This window comes from Staurois parvus, unplaced genomic scaffold (assembly GCF_062004578.1).
Source record: "Staurois parvus isolate SC_StPar_1 unplaced genomic scaffold, SC_StPar_1.0 ptg000302l, whole genome shotgun sequence".
Lineage (NCBI taxonomy): Eukaryota > Metazoa > Chordata > Amphibia > Anura > Ranidae > Staurois > Staurois parvus.
Window position 1 is genome coordinate 1,660,607 of NW_028318098.1, and position 22,995 is coordinate 1,683,601.

Genomic DNA, 22,995 nt, shown 5'->3' on the forward strand with positions numbered 1-22,995 from the left:
CCGATGTGCCTCTGTCCGGTGCCCAGCCCGATGTGCCTCTGTCCGGTGCCCAGCCCGATGTGCCAGTCTTTGATATCCCGCCAGTTACCGGACCCGGGCGGTGGAACATTATGCCCAGCTAGGACTGTTTGGAGCATCCTGAGGCCGCTCCTTGAGGGGGGGGTACTGTCAGGAATGGATTTGCCAATAATGGTGGGACTCACCTGCCTTGTGGGCTGCAGTACCAGGGCTGGCCAGCGGGCGCTCTCAGCAATCAGAGCCTCACCCCTGCAATCAGCCAAACATCTGAAGCTGATTGCAGGGGTTGTATTTAAGGAATGGCCAGACTCAAAGTCAGGGCCTTGGTGTGTGTTTTTCCATGGGCCCCTGTACCTTGTATCCTGTATTCCTATTCCTGTCTGACTTGTTGCCGACCCTGCCTGATCCTGACCTCTGCTGACTTCTCCTGCTTGATCCCCGGCTTGTGACCCTGACCATTCTCTGCCCGACCCTCTGTACCGCGCTGCCCGTGAGTTACTGAACCCAGCTTGTGACCCCTACCACTCTCCCGCCTGTTCCTGGTATTCCGTTTGCCCATTTGCTACTGACCCGGCCTGCCTGACTACTCTTTGTATTGTATGTATTGTTATCGGTGGGTGGTTTGGTTTGTTTGCACTGTGTTTATGTTTAGTTTTGCACTGCGTTTTGTATTGTTAGTCTTAATAAATCATATTGTTTATACCATATCTGAAGCCTGAGTTTCCCTGTGTCAGTCCACACCCCTCTGGTCTTACCTGGAGCCCTGACATTAGCGTGCTCTTAAAGAGCCGCCTCCTTTCTAATTGGCCCAATCAATAAAACACCTGAAGGTGTAATCCCATTAGTATGCACAATCCAATGTATATACAAAGGACTACCTCATTACAACAGCACCATCTTGTGTGCAAATAGTATAGTAACAGTGCAATATCAATACATATAAATGGAATAACAATCAACATAATTATAACCACAATTATACATTAAATGCTATAATAAAATACATTAATAAAATACATAAATCAATGAGATAAATTAATTAAATAAAATTAAAATAAAATAAAATTATGCATCACTAATGAAACAATTTAAGTCTAGTTCAACATTCAATCCCTTGGGAGATAAAGCTTCAGTTAAATATATCCATTTGGTTTCACATTTTGATAGCTCCCTAATTCTATTAGATCCCATCCAAGCTTTAGGAATAGATTCTATGGCACAAAATGTTATATTAGTTGGATCACAATTATGATGTTTCTTAAAGTGTAAGGATACACTGTGGTACTTATAACCCTTACTAATATTCCTCAAATGTTCAAGAACCCTGACCTTAAACTGTCTCTTAATTTAATTCATTTACGCTGGAGAGAGAGCATGTGGCTCTGATTGTTAACAAATGCTGTATATTTTCAAACTCATTGTGAGTGCGGTTTTAATGGAGGGTTTGTTATCTTAATAAATTTGCTGGATGATACTGCACAATGACGAGTATTCTTTTTATTCATTCAAATGTGAGGATTTCTTTAAGCTGGAGCTCAGTGGTGGAATGCTGGATATTTAAAGATATGCTGGTTTATCACCAGTTTGTGGTGAGTGTGTAATTTGATGGGGTGTTTTGTGCACTGAATATCACATTGGTGAAGGAGGATCTCATTGCTTCATTTATTGAGGATCATATTCAACAATATATGGACTTTTCTGAATGGATTATATGTGGACTTCCTATATATGATTTTTGCACTGATTAATTTATTGCACACACATGGTGGTGGATATATTAATTTATTAATATATTGTATATATAATTTTATTTATTTATTGATTTGGTTTAGGGTTGCGCTATTATTTGTGGTTATTTGGTTTATCACAATGTATTATTATTTACAGTGTATTATTATTCATAGCAGCACACAATGCTTATATTTACAATTTAAACACAATGGCGCGATGATGTTAGTGTAAAGGTGTCTTTTGTGTAGTTTCTAATAGACACCGAGGGTGAATGACCTATTTGAAGATGTGCATTACCTGACAGAAATGCAAGGGTGCCAATATTTTTTTGCCCATGACTGTATAGAGCCATAACAGGGTGATAAATAGGTTCAATATAATAAATTATTATTATTATTATTATACAGTATTTATAAAGCGCCAATGGTTCGCTCAGCGCTGTACATTAAATCATTTTATTTTAATAGAAACTCTTATTAAGATCACCCAGAAATAATGTACCTCGTTTATAGATCCACATCAATTTCAGAGTTTCACAAATTAGTAAATCTATTGTACTCCATAGAATTTGGAATTGATTGGATAGACGTAGTACAGAATGCTATCGGGTCATTCATATGGTATTGTGAAAAATGTTTAGATAGACTATTTTTTTAGAAGTTTGTGTGTATACTGAACCTGTGTTATTTAGACGTTTCCATAACATTTGCATATTACGTACAACATATTGTAGACCACAGGGGCATTCTATAATATACTGTAGATGACATATTGCGCACTGAAGTCTAGAAACAATTCAATCAACTAACTATTACCATTAGCTGTGGATGTAAATGAGGTTTTACCATGTGTAATTGAAAACATAGACATCTACTATAACCACATCTATAAATCTCACAGATGCCAGTGAAACCCTGACAGGGGCTCTAATCCCTCTCCAATCTATTCAAAACCATAAAAATTGCCTTAAGGTTTACAATAATATAAAACCAACTTAATTATGTCATGAAAAGCAAATGTTAATAAAGGAAGAAGACATATAATAAATAACTTCTCCAAAGTTTGGTGATCCATCCGCAATGCTGAGATCAGATTACCATGACCTGAAGATGCAGGTAAAATGCTACATAACAATGTCCTTTCAACTCCTTTTACCCTCCATAGAGGTTGGAGGCAAGGCTGTCCCCTCTCTACAGGTTTCTTTGCACTGGCTATGGAACCTCTGGCCTAATATTCATGATTTTTGGGTGGAGTCATTGGAAAATATACTATCTTTATATGCAGATGATGTGTTGCTGTATTTGACTGATGTGCAGTTCTCCTTGATGGCCACCCTACAGACCTTTAATAATTTCAAGCATTACCCTTGTATTAAGATAACTTGGTTCGAGTCCACCCTTTTCCCCTGGATAGACATGCATCAATGCTGACCTGCTCTACATTTACAGAATTCAGGAAATATCAACTGGTACCTAATTCCTGAATTCTGGTACTCGCGTACCTCTCTATGGAACAGCCCTATGCTTATTCTTTATGGTTAAATATTTTTTATTAAAAGATTTTCAACATGTCATTATATGGTACATTGATGTGGTTCACATTAGGTACATCAAGGTATATAGATAGTAGATTCTCCACCAAGTGGCTAGGGGCAGCAAAGAGGTAGGCCTGTTTACCTGAGAGGTATTCTTGGAGTGGTGTGAACCAAGGTTAAGTAAACTATTCTACATAAAGTGGGTGAGGGGTAGGAGAAGGGAGAGAGGGAAAGGGGGAGGGGGGGAAGGGTAACTGGGGGGAGAAGAACTGGACACCAGTCAATTGCATATTTTTAGTATGGTATGGTTATATGGATATCAGTTTATAGTACAATTGGGTTTTTTTAACCATCGAGACCATTGGTACTTGAATTTTTGGTATGAGGAATTGTGAAAGGCTGATCTTTTTTCCATCTCGCATTGGAGATTAAGGTCAGTAAGGAGATTTGTAAGAGAGGGAGTTTTGGATGATTTTCACAGTTTAGCAATGTTGGTTTTGGCGGCTGTTAATGTATGGATGATGATGGTGTGGGAGTCGGCAGGAAATTTATCAATTCCTATGTGTAGGAGTGCAAGAGCTGGGTTCGGTGTCACTGGGGCTCCAGTGACTGAAGAGAGCAATTGGAATACTTTGTTCCAGTAAGATTTGAGCGATTTACAAGCCCATAGTATGTGGAAAGTGGATCCTACTTCTCCGCATTGTCTCCAACAGTTGGGGGAATGTTGAGAGTAGAATAGGGAGAGTTTAGCAGGAGTTAAATACCATTGCTGTAGAATTTTCATGTATGATTCCCAGTGGGAGCTACATCTGGAGGCTTTGTAGGTGATAGAGAAGGTTCTTTCCCATGTGTGTGGTTGTATCAGTCGTCCAAAGGTAGTCTCACAGGAGGTTAGGGAAGTCGTTTTTAGAGTGTAGTGAGCATTGGTTATGAGCGAGTAAAAGGTTGATATTCCTTTTTTTGGGTAGTGTGGTTTTGTAAGAAGTTGAGTGCAGTGGTAGGAATTGCTATTGTATGTGGAATGTTGATTTTTTGCAGAGAGTGCGCTACACGCAGGTAAGTGAAGGATTCCATATTAGGGAGTTGAAATTTTCCTTGAAGTGTTGAGAAGAGGTCTAGTTTATTGTTTTTATAGATGTCTCGAATGTGTGAGATGCCTTGGTTTTCCTACTGTAGTAGGTTTAGAGCAGGAGTGATGTATCGTAGAGCTGTAATTGGGATAGGAATTTGTCTGGTATCTGTTTCATTGAGTGTTAGAAGATCATGCCAGGCTTGAAGGGAGGCTCCTGTGCATGGATGGTTGGATATGATTTGGTGATGCAAAGTTTGTTGTAGGAACAGCATTTTATCGGGTGTAGGTGGGAGGTAAGGGGTCGTTTCCATGGTGGACCATGTTTTTTCAGTAGTTGGGTGCCACCAGAAATAGATCTGGTCTAATAGCGAGGCGTGGTAGTATGATTTTAGATGAGGAAGACCTGCTCCTGCTCTGTATGTTGGGCGTATTAATAGGTTTGAAGTGCATTTGGGTCTTTTCGAGTTCCACATGAATTTGGTAAGAGTTGTTTGTAATTTGGAGAAGAAGATATTGGGAACTCGAATGGGGAGAGTGCGGAATATGTAAAGGATCTTGGGTAATATACACATTTTTAAAGTTGCCACTCTCCCCAGTGTTGATAGGGTTGATGTGCGTAGGTTTTTGAGTTCCTGACGGATGGATTCAAGTAGCGTTTTATAATTAGTGGAGTATAGTTGGTCAGTTGTGGTGGTGAGTTTGATCCCCAAGTAGGGGATGCTTTGTTGTTCCCAGGAGAACGGGAAGTGTTTGGTTAGTAGTTTTTGGGTTTTCTCTGGTGTGTAGAGATTTAATATAGAGGATTTGTGCTTGTTGAGTTTATAATATGAGACTTTTGAGTAGTTGTGGAGATGTACGTGGATCATTTGGAGAGATTTGAAGGGGTTGGTAAGCATCAGAATGATGTCGTCAGCGAAAAGGCTAATTTTGTGCTCTTTTTTGAGCTGTGTAATGCCTGAGAATGCTGGGTCATCTCTAAGTTTGGATGCTAGGGGTTCGATAAGTAAAGCAAAAATTATGGGAGACAGGGGGCAGCCTTGTCTAGTGCCATTGGATATATGAAAGGTTTGAGAAAGTGTGCCGTTAGTTAGAACTCTGGCTGAAGGGTTGGAGTAAAGGGATAGAATGGCCGATAACATCCAGTCTGTGATACCAAATTTTTGAAGTGTGAGTTTCATGAATTGCCAATGTATCCAATCGAATGCTTTTTCAGCATCTAGAGATAGGAGTAAGGAAGGTTGTCTGGTGGTTTCAAGTTTATGTATAAGTGATATAAGTCTTCTGGTGGCGTCTGGTGCTTGTCGACCAGGGATAAATCCCACTTGTTCTGGGTGGATTAACGTAGGGAGGTGGGGGAGTAACCTCTGGGCAATTATTTTGGCATAGAGTTTGATGTCCGTATTTAACAGTGAGATTGGTCTGTAATTCTGGAATATTTGGTGGTTTTTACCAGGTTTGGGAATAGTTGTGATTATAGATTGTAGCATCTCCTTGGGGAATTTTCCTGAGGAGGCAGCATGGTTAAAAAGAGCGGACAACCATGGAGCAAGGTTGGGGGCATATATTTTATAGTATTCGTTTGTGAAACCGTCATTTCCTGGAGATTTGTGGAGAGGTAACATTTTTATGGTTTTCTCTATTTCTGTGGAAGATATCAGTGCAGATATCGACTTGAGTTGTGCAGTGGTGAGTTGGGGAAGATTAGTGGTTGCCAGGAAATTGAGTATGGATGCGGTAGTCGGTTGGGTTGTGTCCGGGTCAGGGGCGGACTGACCATTTGGAAACTCGGGGTCAGTAGGGGGCTCCATGAGATGCCCCTGGTACCTTTTTCATAGGCTTTTTTGAGTATGGGTAAGGACACAGGGGTCCCATGATCCCCAATTGCCCATGATTTGTCAGTCCGCCCCTGGTCCGGGTCGTCTTTAATATTATATAGGTTTTGCTAATAATTTGCAAAAGCATTAGCTATGTCTTGTGGATTTGTAAGTGAGGTGTGAGTGGAGGGGTGTTGGATTGAAGTGATCTTGGATTTAAGCCGTCTTTGTTTAATTATTTTAATGAGGAGTGAGTTTGCCTTATTATTTAGGAATAGAATTGTGACTTTGTCTTTTGAAGGTTGAGGTCATATTTGTGGAGTAATAGTAGTCTGAGTTTATTTCTGTCTGCCATTAAAGAGTTAGAGGTAGAGGCATTTGGGTTCTTTTTATTCATTTCTTCATTTATTTTTCTGGAATTTATAAGTTGGTCAATTTGTTGGGATCGTTGTTTATTAAGTCGGGAGTTTAATTGTATAAGAACACCCCTTATGTAAGCTTTGTATGCGGGCCATAGAGTAGTTATAGAAATGTCCGGTGTATGATTGTAATCGAAGAAGTGGTTGTGTGCTTCCAGTAGGTATTTTTGGTTTTCTGAGTTTTTGAGAATTGTAGAGTTCAGTCTCCATATAGGAGGAATTGTAGAGCGTTGATTGTCGTCTAAAGTTATGTTGATTGGAGCATGGTCCGACCAGGTTATGGTTCTGATTTTGGATGATATTGCATGTTGTAGTGTCCATTTATCCCTGATAAAAAGTCAATTCTGGAATAAGATAGGTGAGCAGGGGAGAAGTAGGTGTAGTCTTTTTCGTCGCCGTGTTGACATCTCCAGATGTCATAGAGGTCGTGGTCGTTTAGGAATCGGTTGAAATTTTGTTTTGGGGATCTTCTGTTAGAGGATGAGTCTAGGAGTGGGTTGACAACCAGGTTAAAGTCCTCACCAATGAGAAGTCTGCCTTGTTTTTGGGCAGAGATGGTGGCATAGAGCTTGTGGAAGAATTGGAGTTGGTTATTGTTGGGGCCATAAACGTTCACCAGAGTGTAGGGAATGTCATTTATGTGGCAAATTAGAACGTGGTATCGGCCTTGCTGGTCAGCTAATTCGGATATGTAACGGAACTGAACAGAGTCCTTTATAGCTGTAATGACACTGTTGTTTTTTTTTTTTTGGAGTTGGAAGCCATAAAGATGTGTGAGAAGCAGTGTAATTGTAGTTTAGGGGCCATGGTTGTTGCAAAATGCGTTTCTTGTAAAAAGAGGATGTCGGGTTGAAGCTTTCGAGTTTCTTTTTGAAGCATCAGTCTCTTAAAGGGTGAATTTAATCCCCGAACATTGAATGATGTTATATTAATCATAAGGCGATTCTGAGGTTTGTGGAAGGGTCGAGGTGTTGCTTGAGAAGGGTGTGGATGGAAGATGAAAGCCGTGTGGCAGCGAGTTTTGAGATTGTGAAGGTGTGTTCTTGGTTCGATCGACGGATTAAGACGGGTATTCCATAAAGTTTTGTGAATTTCAGATGAAGGAATGGTGTAGTTGATCGACTGGTGAGTTCGGTGGAAGAGGAAGGGAAGAGGGTGGAACAAGATAAAAAAGGCCTGCATAGAACGCAAGCAACATAAATAGCAAAATGGCTACTTCAAAACTGGGGGGTTTGGGAAGGCTTTGACCGTAAAAAAGGTCATGCCAAACATTATCTGATAACCAAAATATTTTTTAGATAGGACCGATCGCCAGAGATTAGTGGGATGTGGTGTAGCACCCAAGGTGGAGCGTTGAAAGTATATGAATAGGGAGTGTATAGTCAGCGTCATTCTGCCTCCATTTGTTGGAGATTAGTGTGATTGGGGTGTGGAGGATCTGCAGGTAGTATGTTCCATGCCTTCAGTAAATCCAGGCCCGCTTCTAGGTTTTTAATTGTGAAGATTTTACCGTGTTGTTTAACGGTAAGTTTAGTTGGAAACCCCCATTGGTAGTTTATACCGTGGTTTCATAAAGCTTTGGTGATAGTGATCATCTTTTCACGGTTAAGGAGCGTAGCCTTGGATAGGTCCGCAAATAGCCGGATGTTGGCGTGCGATGGCGGGAGTGAGTGCAGATTTCTGGCTGCTGACATAATTTTTTCCTTGATATGATAGAAGTGTATGCGTGCCAGAACATCCCTTGGGATTGTTGCAGCTAGAAATGACGGTTTGGGTAGTCGGTGAGCCCTGTCTATGGCTAGCTCCAAATCTGATGCAGACGGGATGAGGTATTTTACATACTGCTGTATATAGGATAGTAATGCCTCATTAGAAACGTTTTCAGGAATACCTCTGAATTTGATGTTGTTTCGTCGTGATCGACCTTCTAGATCTGCTAGCTTCAGATTTATTTGTTCAATCTCGGTTGTGTGGTCAGTATGCGCGTCAATCAGATCGTTATGCGCTACAATTATGTCTTCCATTTTGGATTCAATATGTTGTAATCTACGCTCATGTTTTTGGACCACGGATGTAATCTGAACTAATGACTGTAGGTTGCTCTGTAGGGTCTGCCTAAGTGATAATAGCTTGTTTTTCATGCTTCTCTCCGTGAGCGGCTGGTCTGATGCAGGGAACGTTTCCATCCCTGGTATGTCAGTGTTGAAGTGAGGGGGTGGTTGACTGAGGGTCTGGTGGTCAGTTGTGGGGTCTATGTTCAGTCGTGGCTTGGACTTAACAGGGCTGCGCATAGTAGGGGACAGAAGAGGAGAAGACTCACCAGGGTCCCTAGGGTATAGTGGATAGTGTAGCCTGGCATCCATGGGCTGAGCTGTGTGATCCCCCTCATGACTGCCGCAGTTCTCAGTGCTGCCACCGGCGCCATCTTGGAATCCGGCCGTGACAGGGGAGAAGAAGTCAGTGAGTTTCCCTGGTGATCCAGGGGTTTTGTGGCAGCGTGGCATGGGTATTGAGGTAAGTATACCTCTTATCTTACTCCCTGGGATAGTGGTGTCCCTCGGTGCCGGTGTGTGCCGCGTCAGCTCTGGCGGGTGGACGGAGTGGAGTTCAACTTGTGGCCATCCAGGAGCCGGTCGCGCATGCACCCCTTATGCTTATTCTTTAACTATTCACCCTGACCCTTTTGTCTGGTAGAGAGTGGGTAACCAACTTTTCCAAGTGGGTAAACTCCATACCAATAATTCTCTGAAAGAGGACTATGGGCTTCCAAACCAGAGTTTCTTCTAATATCTCCACCTTAGGCATACTGTTAGAGTTTGATTTCTTCACTCACTATCTCTCCAGCAGTATCCCCTTGAATCTCTGAGAACGCCTGGTCTCCAAAAACAAATTTCTTCTATATATGCCCTCTTCTTAACTCATCATGGCCTCTAAGATCTCTGTTCCAAAAGTGGATGAGCCATATACCAGCTATATCAGAGGAAGAGTGAGAGGACGGGGTGACTTGATACATTCATTTGATGATCTCTGCTAGAGACAAATTTGTCCTATTGAAATTTCCCCATAGAATATAATATTACAGTCCCCAGAAGTTACATCCTATCAACCCAGCCCTTTCTCCTCTTTGTAATAAATATCAAAGTGACACCGGTACCTTCTATCATATGATATGGCACTGTTGCTTGGTTTTTTAAAACAGGTTGCGAAAAAGTTGGCAGTGGTATCGGCCCACCCCTAAAACCCTTTTGTGCTATTACTGGGTATTCATAACAATCTTTGTATTCAAAAGCATAACAAACTTCTAATTCTTTATGTATTTTATTATTATAGATGGGAGATCCTGCTCAAATAGAAACGCCCTACCCCTCCATCTTATAATGACTGGTGTTCTGCTCTCTATGTATCATTTGCTGTATATGATGAGAGATTGTCCAACTAAGCATGATAAAATCTGGCCCACATGGATAAACTCTACCTGATCTTGCCCCTCACCTCCCCCTTTTTATTTATAATGCTAAGTTTATCTATGAATGTAATGGTGATATTTCTCATCTGTGTTTTGCTGTATTGACTGTTATGTGATATAATCTCATGAGGACTCTGTATGTCGCATGTCTTCCATTTTGCTACCTTCCTGTGCTGTAACGGAGATGTGGTACTGTTTCTTGTACAAGGTTATTTTGTAACCATGAAAAATGTTTAATATATTTTTACTGTGGAAAAAATACTAAATAATGAATGTTGATATTGTCATCCTATAGAGTGACTTACCTCTTCCAAAATTGTCCCCTTCCAGTTCATAGGCCTGAACCTCGACATCCACCAACACAACGCTCACCTCAGGACTAACCCTAAATTTAATTTCTTGACTGGTAAATGATTGTCCGAATGGGGTAACCATGGCTTCTCTAAACACATATTTACCTATGAAGTTCTCCTCTGTAAAGCAAAAATAGACAGTTTATATCTGATCGTGACTGACAAGTATAAGAAGACAAAATGATGTGTGGTCAGGGGATGGTATACATAGGAAACAAGGCTGGACATGGCTAGAGCTGGGATACAAAGAGAACGATGCTATACCTGCCTAGACTAATATACTGATTTGTAAGGCAGCCCAGCTGAGGATCATAAGGAGCATTTCCCAAACAAACAATGAAAAAAATAGAAGTAGGGTTATCAAGGAAAATGGTTGTAATCCTGCCTAGATTAGTGTATGGACAGAAGGCAGTTTAGGCCATAACACCATGGACCAACTGATTATAGTAGGGACTAATGAAAATGGATGAAAGGAACAAGACTAGGACTAGTACTCAAGAATATAATATTAGGCAAAGATACAACCTGTATGGGGTTACTGTGTCCGGGGTGAATACTGGGTGTAGATGGTCTTAGATAAAAACCAGACTGCTAGTATATAATGCTGAGCAGGAAATGGACTAGGACACAGGGACTCAGTACACAGAGAGCAGTTCTGCACATAGATAACAATGATACTTGTACAGAAATTATCGGGGATAGGTAGGGTGAGAACATGCACCAACAGTGGTGAACATGACTGTGGGTGTCATAAAAATGTCCCCCATGAGCACAGCAGGTATGTAGAGCTGGGAACTCTGTGTAGGGATGGTGGAACTCCTCATAATAGGCACAGCAGATATGCAGACCCTGGATCTCAGGGCAGGTATTGTGAGAACTCCTCATAGTCACCACTACAAGTTTGCATACCTGGGAACCATGGAATGGCCCTTACACTTGGACTAGTACATTTACATCTGAACACTGTGCGGACAAGTTTAATTTGTTGTTAAAATATCCTTACAGTTTACATTTTTTGGCATGTTACCTTTTCTCTTGATGGAAATGTCAATGTACAACAGGGAAAACAAACTGTCATACTCATCCTGCAAGAAGAACATTAAATAAATATTTCATAAATACATATTTTCCGGATACGCAATTCCAAATAGTCCAACTGATATTGTCTGATATCTGGAGATCATAGAGCCCCTCTTATTACAAATGGCTTCCCATGATACCGGCCTGTCATCACTAGGGATATGTTTCAGGTTCAGCGCTATCACGGGTTTGCAGTGAATCCTGCATGTTTGAGGTTCACCAGCCTGGAGAACTAATGCAATTCTTTGTCATTATAATGCACTGCTCAGGCTTTGAACTTAGGTCAGCTGGCTTAGAAGGACCAATCCTGGAGGCTTTGTTATGTGCCAGCCCCCTCATTATTCCCCTGCCCTTCGGAAGATTTGCCCCCCTTCATGACCAGGCCATTTTTTGGTATGAGGCAATACTCTACTTTAACTGACATTTGCGCAGTCATGCAACGCTGTACACAAGCAAAAATTATATCTTTTCACACATATAGATCTTTATTTTGTTGGTATTTGATCACCACTGGGATTTTTTAATATAAAAGAAAAAAGGACAAAAATTTAAAAAATGTAAAGATGTTTAACTTTTTGTTATAAAACATATAAAAAATTGTGGGAAAATGTCTGTGCGTCAACACCGGGCCGGCCTCTCGGCTCTTCTGTGCAGCAGAACCTGCTCCTCGGTCCTACCTGTTCCTCTGTCCTACCTGCTCCTCGGTCCAGCGGTGTCCTCACCGTCTTCTCTCCCCGATGCCGGCATCTTTAGTGTGGGCACCCGGCTGTGTACAGCCGGAGGCCCACTGCACATGTGCGAGAAGCGATGCACTTTGTGAATGGCCCCGTAGTCTTCTGGGACCTGTAATGTGTCCCAGAAGACTACAGGGAGGGAGGGAGGGAGGAAAATTCAGCGGAAGTGGGAGGAGGTACCTGTCAAATTCAGGTACCCGCTCACCAAAGGTCTGCAGTCTCTGGTCATCTCCTGTACTATGTCCGCAGTCTCTGGTCATCTCCTGTACTGTGTCCGCAGTCTCTGGTCATCCCCTGTAATATGTCTGCAGTCTCTGGTCATCCCCTGTACTGTGTCCGCAGTCTCTGGTCATCTCTTGTACTATATCCGCAGTCTCTGGTCATCTCTTGTACTATGTCCTCAGTCTCTGGTCATCCCCTGTACTATGTCCGCAGTCTCTGGTCATCTCTTGTACTATGTCCGCAGTCTCTGGTCATCTCCTGTACTATGTCCGCAGTCTCTAGTCATCTCTTGTACTATGTCCGCAGTCTCTGGTCATCTCCTGTAGTATGTCCGCAGTCTCTGGTCATCTCCTGTAGTATGTCCACAGTCTCTGGTCATCTCCTGTAGTATGTCCGCAGTCTCTGGTCATCTCCTGTAGTATGTCCACAGTCTCTGGTCATCTCCTGTACTGTGTCCGCAGTCTCTGGTCATCTTCTGTAGTATCTCTGCAGTTTCTGGTCATCCCCTGTACTGTGTCCGCAGCATACTCTGCACTCATCTCTTAAAGGGGACAAGTAGGAATCATATAAAAACAAGATCTTTATGCCACATATTCAGTCCAGAGGTGACAAGTCCAGAGGTGAGTTAGAAAGTTTAGCACCAGATGGTTTGAACAAGGATTTTGATTTATCCTGCTTTATCAGTGACATTTAGGTTTGGATAATACGTACATATATGATAGGATGATATATTTTTTGGTTTTAAGTATGTAGAACATGTGAGTGGGGGAGAGTACTTTTTACATTCAGTATGAATTTAAAACAGGTGCAGACCTGTATATTGAGTGTGAGGGATTCTTTCTGCACCATTTAAAATGTTTATTTTAATAAATATATATTTTTTTATTATCTTTTTATTAAATTTTTTATTTTTTTTTTAATTATTTTTATTTTTAATTAAATTATTTGTTGATTTTATATAATTATTATTTGTTTAATGGTATCATTATTTGTTATTTATGCCATTTTTTAATTGGCACACTTATTTTAAATCGTTATATGTATTATTAAAAAGATTGTAATGCATAGTAAAAGAAGAGGTTGTTTAAATACAGGCAGTCCGATGAGTCATATGCAAAGTATCTTTCCGAGATAGTAGCGTAGTAATTGAAACAAATGTGTCAAAAGGAAGGAGAGTTTGTTCTTCCAATTGACCCCAAAAACATGGCCGCCTCCAGTACATCTACGGGAAAATGGAGGACGGGATATATATAAGCTGGCAATGGATGAGTGATTGACCTATCACAACCCCCTGATGAAGCCACGTAATTGGAGGCGTAACGCGTAGGGGAGGGCTACGTCATCACTCGGAGAGGAGCTGCACAACACGATAGACGGCAGGTGTATGACTCAGAGGCCAGCAGAGGATTTCCAATGGGATATTGCGTTATTTAAACCTGTATAATGTGAGTTTAATACTTGGATGGTGGGAATAAAAAGTTTTAAAAGGTAAAGCACTATGTCCTCTATTTCTTCCTGCATGCGGAGTAACACAAGGAGAGGATAATTAGGAGGTCTGAGATAACAAAAGGAGTGTGTAATCCCTGAGGAGATAATCAGCCACCAGAGGATACATCCATTACTCCTAAAGGAAGGATCTCCCAATTTTACCAGCAAAAGTATATGTCCAGCAGGTTCCAGGGAAAGTGAACCGAAAGTGTGTATAGCCTAATTGTAGGCATCAAAGGAGGTGAGCGCACATCTTCACTATTTGAAGGATTCACAAAAGTCACAAATTGAAGAACAACAAGCACCAAGTCACTATATATAAACAATTGTTTATTCAATGGGACTATTATTTTGATGATATTTGGATTCATACTAATCACTACTAATTATTTATGAGCATTTGGTTATTTTTATAAATAACCTTAACCTGCAGTCCAGTGGGAGAAGACTGGTGCACCTGTGAGAAATGTTCCAACACTGGAGTGCGGTCTTGGTGATTACAGATACTATTGATATGTTCACCCATTCGGACTCTAAATGGGCATTTGGTTTTACCTACATAAATTTATTGCAAGGACAGCATAGCATGTAGATCACTCTAGTAGTTGTACAATTAGCAAAATGTTTTATATGGAACTTTTTGGTTCCAGTAGCGTCTGTGAATATATCTGTGCGGTCCACACCGGCAGTGACACGCTGTTCCTTCCTGCGCACTCTGCCTGGATTCATTTATGGTCTCCCACGCTACCACCAACGGAACTTCCATCCGGCCAAGCAGCTGCAGGCTCTGTAAATACTCCTGATACCTCAGGAAAACCAAATGGCTCCGCTGCATACTCTGCAATTATCATGAGGAAAGCTGTGCATACATATCCCTGACTTTTCAGGTGGATCGAACCACACCGCTGCATACTCTGCACTCATGAATGGAAGGTTTGACGCTACTTATCCCTAAAGGGCAACCTTTGAATTGTTATTTGCATGCATATGATATACCATTCTGGTTAAACCAGCCAGCAGCCATGGCCATTCCTTCACCTTGTTATATTGTGGGACTACATCCCCTCCATTATGTGGGATAGTGAGTGGGGAGACCTTCTCAGCAGCTCTATGTTATGTAATATATGGCCTCCTAGATTGTAAGCTCGAAAGAGCAGGGCCCTCGAACCCCTCGTGTATCACATTGTATTGGTATTGTTCTGTCACATGTTCTGTCCCCCTTTGTAATGTACAGCGCTGAGCGAACTATTGGCGCTTTATAAATACTGTATAATAATAATAATAATAATAATCTAAGCCAGTAACTAGCACTATGGTCATCACTTGACCCAGTTAGCTGGAAATATATGAAAGTCATTATACAACAAATCTAACTGTGTTTATCATCATCATTATCTCTGTGCTGATTATTATTCAATACATCTGCAGTATGTTTATGATGAGGCCCTACCACCAAGGGGACTATGATGGTATTACCATCTTTATTTGATTATCACTGGAGGAGCTGCCTTTATCCCAGAGGACTCTGGAATCCGTTCCTTTATACAAGAAGACCCCATCCTTACCTACCATCTGGAAGAATATATTATATTATATCATATTTCATTTCTTGTGTCTCTCCCTCTGTCACTATTTCCTGTTCACAAGGAAGTCTGATTGAGGAGACTATTCCCTGGCATTAGAATTATTGTTATGATATTATCTTTTACATGCATATTGATGGTCTTCAATTTTCCATAGATTTATCATACGGCTCTCCTGTCCTCATTTTCCTCTCGGGACTTGGCACGGCACTCTAACACAGGCATCGGGATTTCCTACTGCATGGAGTAACCATGGTCTATCAGGTCATCTCCATCCTTCATCTTTCCTGTTGGTGGTGGTGAGGTCTATCCATTTATGTCTATATAGGTTGTTCACTAAGAATTAGCCGCAGTTTGTCCTCATTGGGACTTCTTGACCTTAGGGATTTCTTTCCCCTGGTCTCCCTTCTCCTGTTCTTTCCATGGTGTTATTGGTTCTGAGTAGAGATGAGCGAAGTATTCAAAAATTCGATTCGACTGATTCGGCGAATTCATGGAAAAATTTTGATTCGAGTCGAATATATTCGCTGCGAATTTAACTTATAAAAGGGTGTTTCTAGGCTTCAGAGAGCCTTTATATTAGTGCAGAACACTGTACCTTTAATTTAAATGCCCTTGGAGTCTGCTGGGGAAGAGAAATAATACTGACAGTCAGTATGACATGCAGATGAGTGCCGTTGATCTTAGAATCACCGCACACTTCACTCATTTGGGCAGTCACGGGGCCAAAACCAGAGTATGGAGCCACAGTGTGGCGGTGGAGGCAGCAGCAATGGGAGGCCATACAGCACCCTATGACAAAAATGGAAACCACCAGCAGTGTGAGGAGACCTGAAAGTGGCACATGGCAGAGTGTGGCGATGGAGACAGCAGCAATGGGAGGCCCATGACACACTCTGGACCTGGCAGCAGCATGAGGAGGCGGAACAGGGGCCCATGACAGATTACGGGCCTGGCAGCAGCATGAGGAGTCGGTACGGGGGCCCATGGCAGATTAGGGGCCTGGCAGCAGCTATGGGAGGCCCGTAATCTGCCAGCACCCTATGACAAAAAATGGAACACACCAGCAGTGTGAAGAGACCTGAAAGTGGCACATGGCAGAGTGTGGCGATGGAGACAGCAGCAATGGGAGGCCGTACAGGGACCCATGAGAGACTCTGGACCTGGCAGCAGCATGAGGAGGCGGTATAGGGGCCCATGGCAGATTAGGGGCCTGGCAGCAGCTATGGGAGGCCCGTAATCTGCCAGCACCCTATGACAAAAAATGGAACACACCAGCAGTGTGAGGAGACCTGAAAGTGGCACATGTTTGGGGCATGATTCATGGCGGATTTAGTCAGTTGTGTCAGGAACTGGTGGTTTGAAATCCAGACTAATCCACGCCTGATTCATTTTCACAAACGTGAGTCTCTCCACACTTTGGGTGGACAGTCGTGTCCTCCGCGGAGTTGCAATACCTCCTGCCGCACTAAACACGCGCTCCGATGCCACGCTACTGGCCGGGCATGACAGCCTTTCAAGGGCAAATTCAGCTAGTTGGGGCCAAAGGTCAAGTTTCGTTGCCCAGTAGTCAAGGGGATTGTCTACCTCGGTTGGCAGGGTGCTGTCCAAGTAGGCCTAAGCCTGTTGTTTGAGGTCCTGCTCCAGGTCCACCTGATGCTGCTGCTGCTGCTGCTGCGGCTGGTTAGTAGTTTCCTCACTGCGCTGGTGAAGAAAGCTACTCATCATCGACTGCAAACTGAGGCAGCTGCTGCTGGTGGAGCTGCCACTGCTCCTACCACCCCACCCCTCCCCTGCTGCCATGGCAGCGGAACGCGAGCGCACAGGGCCCACAGTGTCTGAGGATGGACGTTGGCGCAGAAAGGCAGAGACCAGCTGACTACATAGGTGGTTTTTATAGTACGTCATTTTGGCCTCCCTCTCAGCAGGTGTGAAAAAGGCCACCATTTTTGAACGGTAGCGAGGGTCCAACAAGGTGGACAGCCAAAAGTCATCCCTCTGTCTGATGGTTATTATTCAGCTGTCGGTACGCAAGCAAGCGAGCATGCTATGGGCCATTTGTGCCAAGGAATGCGAGGGACTCCCTGCCTCCATCTCCACAGCATACTACCACGGTGCGTCTGGGTCCTCTGTCTCCTCTTCCTCCTCCTCTACCAGATGCTCCTGCTCCTCCACTCCTGTCCGCTGAGTGGAAAAACCACCCATTTCACTCAATAATTCCTGAGCACCAATGTCCTCCTCTACCTCCTCCTCTTCTTCCTGTCCTGCCCCCACAGGGGTCATGTGGCGTTGAGATCTGTGCGCCACGTCTACCGCACCCTGACCAGCCATTGTTAACAGCATTTGTTCCAGGACGTGCAACAGAGGAATGACGTCGTTCATCCCATAGTCCTGCCGACTCACGAATAGCGTGGCCTCCTCAAAGGGCCTGAGCAAGCGCAGGTGTCACGCATGAGCTGCCAATGGCTGACATCTAAGTTACACAGGGAGTACCTTTATCCGCTTTTAACATCAGGAAATCTGTGATGGCCTTTTGCTGTTCGTAAAGGCGGTCTAACATATGTAGGGTTGAATTCCACCTTGTTGCAACGTCACAGCATGAGGAGTCGGTACGGGGGCCCATGGCAGATTACGGGCCTGGCAGCAGCAATGGGAGGCCCGTAAGCTGCCAGCACCCTATGACAAAAAATGTAACACACCAGCAGTGTGAGGAGATCTGAAAGTGGCACATGGCAGAGTGTGGCGATGGAGACAGCAGCAATGGGAGGCCGTACAGGGACCCATGAGAGACTCTGGACCTGGCAGCAGCATGAGGAGGTGGTATAGGGGCCCATGTCAGATTAGGGGCCTGGCAGCAGCTATGGGAGGCCCGTAATCTGCCAGCACCCTATGTCAAAAAATTGAACACACCAGCAGTGTGAGGAGACCTGAAAGTGGCACATGGCATGAGACACTGTGGACCTGGCAGCTGCATGAGGAGGCGGTATAGGGGCCCATGGCAGATTAGGGGCCTGGCAGCAGCTATGGGAGGCCCGTAATCTGCCAGCACCCTATGTCAAAAAATTGAACACACCAGCAGTGTGTGAGGAGACCTGAAAGTGGCACATGGCAGAGTGTGGCGATGGAGACAGCAGCAATGGGAGGCCGTACAGGGACCCAAGACAGACTCTGGACTTGGCAGCAGCATGAGGAGGCGGTATAGGGGCCCATGGCAGATTAGGGGCCTGGCAGCAGCTATGGGAGGCCCGTAATCTGCCAGCACCCTATGTCAAAAAATTGAACACACCAGCAGTGTGAGGAGACCTGAAAGTGGCACATGGCATGAGACACTGTGGACCTGGCAGCAGCATGAGGAGGCGGTACAGGGGCCCATGGCAGATTAGTGGCCTGGCAGCAGCTATGGGAGGCCCGTAATCTGCCAGCACCCTATGTCAAAAAATTGAACACACCAGCAGTGTGTGAGGAGACCTGAAAGTGGCACATGGCAGAGTGTGGCGATGGAGACAGCAGCAATGGGACGCCGTGCAGGGACCCATGAGAGACTCTGGACTTGGCAGCAGCATGAGGAGGCGGTATAGGGGCCCATGGCAGATTAGGGGCCTGGCAGCAGCTATGGGAGGCCCGTAATCTGCCAGCACCCTATGTCAAAAAATTGAACACACCAGCAGTGTGAGGAGACCTGAAAGTGGCACATGGCATGAGACACTGTGGACCTGGCAGCAGCATGAGGAGGCGGTACAGGGGCCCATGGCAGATTAGGGGCCTGGCAGCAGCTATGGGAGGCCCGTAATCTGCCAGCACCCTATGTCAAAAAATTGAACACACCAGCAGTGTGAGGAGACCTGAAAGTGGCACATGGCATGAGACACTGTGGACCTGGCAGCAGCATGAGGAGGCGGTATAGGGGCCCATGGCAGATTAGGGGCCTGGCAGCAGCTATGGGAGGCCCGTAATCTGCCAGCACCCTATGTCAAAAAATTGAACACACCAGCAGTGTGTGAGGAGACCTGAAAGTGGCACATGGCAGAGTGTGGCGATGGAGACAGCAGCAATGGGAGGCCGTACAGGGACCCATGACAGACTCTGGACTTGGCAGCAGCATGAGGAGGCGGTATAGGGGCCCATGGCAGATTAGGGGCCTGGCAGCAGCTATGGGAGGCCCGTAATCTGCCAGCACCCTATGTCAAAAAATTGAACACACCAGCAGTGTGAGGAGACCTGAAAGTGGCACATGGAAGAGTGTGGCGATGGAGACAGCAGCAATGGGAGGCCGTACAGGGACCCATGACAGACTCTGGACTTGGCAGCAGCATGAGGAGGCGGTATAGGGGCCCATGGCAGATTAGGGGCCTGGCAGCAGCTATGGGAGGCCCGTAATCTGCCAGCACCCTATGTCAAAAAATTGAACACACCAGCAGTGTGAGGAGACCTGAAAGTGGATCATGGCATGAGACACTGTGGACCTGGCAGCAGCATGAGGAGGCGGTACAGGGACCCATAGCAGATTAGGGGCCTGGCAGCAGCTATGGGAGGCCCGTAATCTGCCAGCACCCTATGTCAAAAAATTGAACACACCAGCAGTGTGTGAGGAGACCTGAAAGTGGCACATGGCAGAGTGTGGCGATGGAGACAGCAGCAATGGGAGGCCGTACAGGGACCCATGAGAGACTCTGGACTTGGCAGCAGCATGAGGAGGCGGTATAGGGGCCCATGGCAGATTAGGGGCCTGGCAGCAGCTATGGGAGGCCCGTAATCTGCCAGCACCCTATGTCAAAAAATTGAACACACCAGCAGTGTGAGGAGACCTGAAAGTGGATCATGGCATGAGACACTGTGGACCTGGCAGCAGCATGAGGAGGCGGTACAGGGGCCCATGGCAGATTAGGGGCCTGGCAGCAGCTATGGGAGGCCCGTAATCTGCCAGCATCCTATGTCAAAAAATTGAACACACCAGCAGTGTGTGAGGAGACCTGAAAGTGGCACATGGCAGAGTGTGGCGATGGAGACAGCAGCAATGGAAGGCCGTACAGGGACCCATGAGAGACTCTGGACTTGGCAGCAGCATGAGGAGGCGGTATAGGGGCCCATGGCAGATTAGGGGCCTGGCAGCAGCTATGGGAGGCCCGTAATCTGCCAGCACCCTATGTCAAAAAATTGAACACACCAGCAGTGTGAGGAGACCTGAAAGTGGCACATGGCATGAGACACTGTGGACCTGGCAGCAGCATGAGGAGGCAGTACAGGGGCCCATGGCAGATTAGGGGCCTGGCAGCAGCTATGGGAGGCCCGTAATCTGCCAGCACCCTATGTCAAAAAATTGAACACACCAGCAGTGTGTGAGGAGACCTGAAAGTGGCACATGGCAGAGTGTGGCGATGGAGACAGCAGCAATGGGACGCCATACAGGGACCCATGAGAGACTCTGGACTTGGCAGCAGCATGAGGAGGCGGTATAGGGGCCCATGGCAGATTAGGGGCCTGGCAGCAGCTATAGGAGGCCCGTAATCTGCCAGCACCCTATGACAAAAAATGGAACACACCAGCAGTGTGAGGAGACCTGAAAGTGGCACATGGCATGAGACACTGTGGACCTGGCAGCAGCATGAGGAGGCAGTACAGGGGCCCATGGCAGATTATGGTCCTGGCAGCAGCTATGGGAGGCCCGTAATCTGCCAGCACCCTATGACAAAAAATGGAAAACACCAGCAGTGTGAGGAGACGTGAAAGTGGCACATGGCAGGGGCATGATTCATGGCGGATTTAGTCAGTTGTGTCAGGAACTGGTGGTTTGAAATCCAGACTAATCCACGCCTGATTCATTTTCACAAACGTGAGTCTCTCCACACTTTGGGTGGACAGTCGTGTTCTCCGCGGATTTACAATACCTCCTGCCGCACTAAACACGCTGTCGCTACGCAAGCAACCGAGCATGCTATGGGCCATTTGTGCCAAGGAATGCGAGGGACTCCCTGCCTCCATCTCCACAGCATACTGCCACGGTGCGTCTGGGTCCTCTGTCTCCTCCTCCTCCTCCTCTACCACATGCTCCTGCTCCTCCACTCCTGTCCGCTGAGTGGAAAAACCACCCATTTCACTCAATAATTCCTGAGCACAACTGTCCTCCTCTACCTCCTCCTCTTCTTCCTGTCCTGCCCCCACAGGGGTCATGTGGCGTTGAGATCTGTGCCACGTCTACCGCACCCTGACCAGCCATTGTTAACAGCATTTGTTCCAGGATGTGCAACAGAGGAATGACGTCGTTCATCCCATAGTCCTGCCGACTCACGAATAGCGTGGCCTCCTCAAAGGGCCTGAGCAAGCGGCAGGTGTCACGCATGAGCTGCCAATGGCTGATATCGAAGTTACACAGGGGAGTACCTTTATCCGCTTGTAACATCAGGAAATCGGTGATGGCCTTTCGCTGCTCGTAAAGGCGGTCTAACATGTGTAGGGTTGAATTCCACCTTGTTGCAACGTCGCAGATCAGGCGATGCTGTGGAATTCCGTTCTGCCGCTGCAGCTCAAGGAGGGTGTGCTTTGCGGTGTAGGAATGGCTGAAATGCATGCAAAGTTTACGAGACATTTTAAGGATGTCTTGCAGTGGGATGGTGGATTTTAGGAACCGCTTGACAACCAGATTGAACACGTGAGCCATGCATGGCGCATGGCACAACCTTCCTTGACGCAGAGCAGACACCATGTTCTTTCCGTTGTCGGTCAACATGGTTCCGATTTTCAGTTTGCGCGGAGACAGCCATCTGTCGATTTCTCTGTTCATTACACTCAGAAGTTCCTCCCCTGTGTGACTACGTTCACCAAGGCATACCAGGTGCAGCACAGCGTGACACCGTTGCGCCCTGCACATGTGATATGCCGGTCGGGTAATGGGACTTGGCACGGGGGGTGGCAGCTGAGGACACGAAGGAAGAAGAGGTGGTAGAGGCGGACATCTTTTGTGGACCAAGGACGTGCAAACGTGGAGGCAAAAGCGGCGTGACCTGTCCAAGTTGCTGGTGCGGCTGTGACGGCACCACGTTCACCCAGTGGGCCGTAAATGACATGTACTGTCCCTGACCGTAGTTACAGCTCCACACGTCGGCGCTGCCGTGCACTTTGGCAGAGACCGACATGCTCAAAGACTGGCCCACCATCTCTTCTACATGTGAATGCAGGGCTGGCACTGCCTTTTTGGCGAAGAAATGACGGCTTGGCACTCTCCACCGCGGCGCGGCACAAGCCATCATTTCTCGGAAAGGTGCTGAGTCCACCACTTGGAAAGGGAGGGACTGCAGCACCAGCAACTTGGACAGGAGGACGTTCAGCTTTTGCACCGTCGGGTGCGTGCTCGCAAACTGTTGTCTCTTGGAAACGGATTCCAAGAAAGACTGCTGACGGAATCCGTGAAGAGGAGTAGCAGGAGAAGGAGCATCTGAACGAGCGGAAGATGCCAACGAGCAACAACTCCCCTCAGCAGAGGTGTT

The 22,995-nt window shown here is 45.5% G+C and overlaps 1 protein-coding gene across 1 annotated transcript in view; it reads right to left on the minus strand.

Annotated features, from left to right (window-relative positions):
- The window catches only part of LOC149457845 (proteinase-activated receptor 1-like), a 94,277-nt gene that overhangs the window by 46,361 nt on the left and 24,921 nt on the right, over positions 1-22,995 (minus strand). The window contains exons 4-5 of the mRNA XM_089683088.1: positions 11,435-11,492; positions 10,317-10,527 (exon numbers count right to left, since the gene is read on the minus strand). Of these exons, the coding sequence (XP_089539214.1) occupies positions 10,317-10,527; positions 11,435-11,492 (269 nt within the window). The remainder of the gene's footprint in view (positions 1-10,316; positions 10,528-11,434; positions 11,493-22,995) is intronic.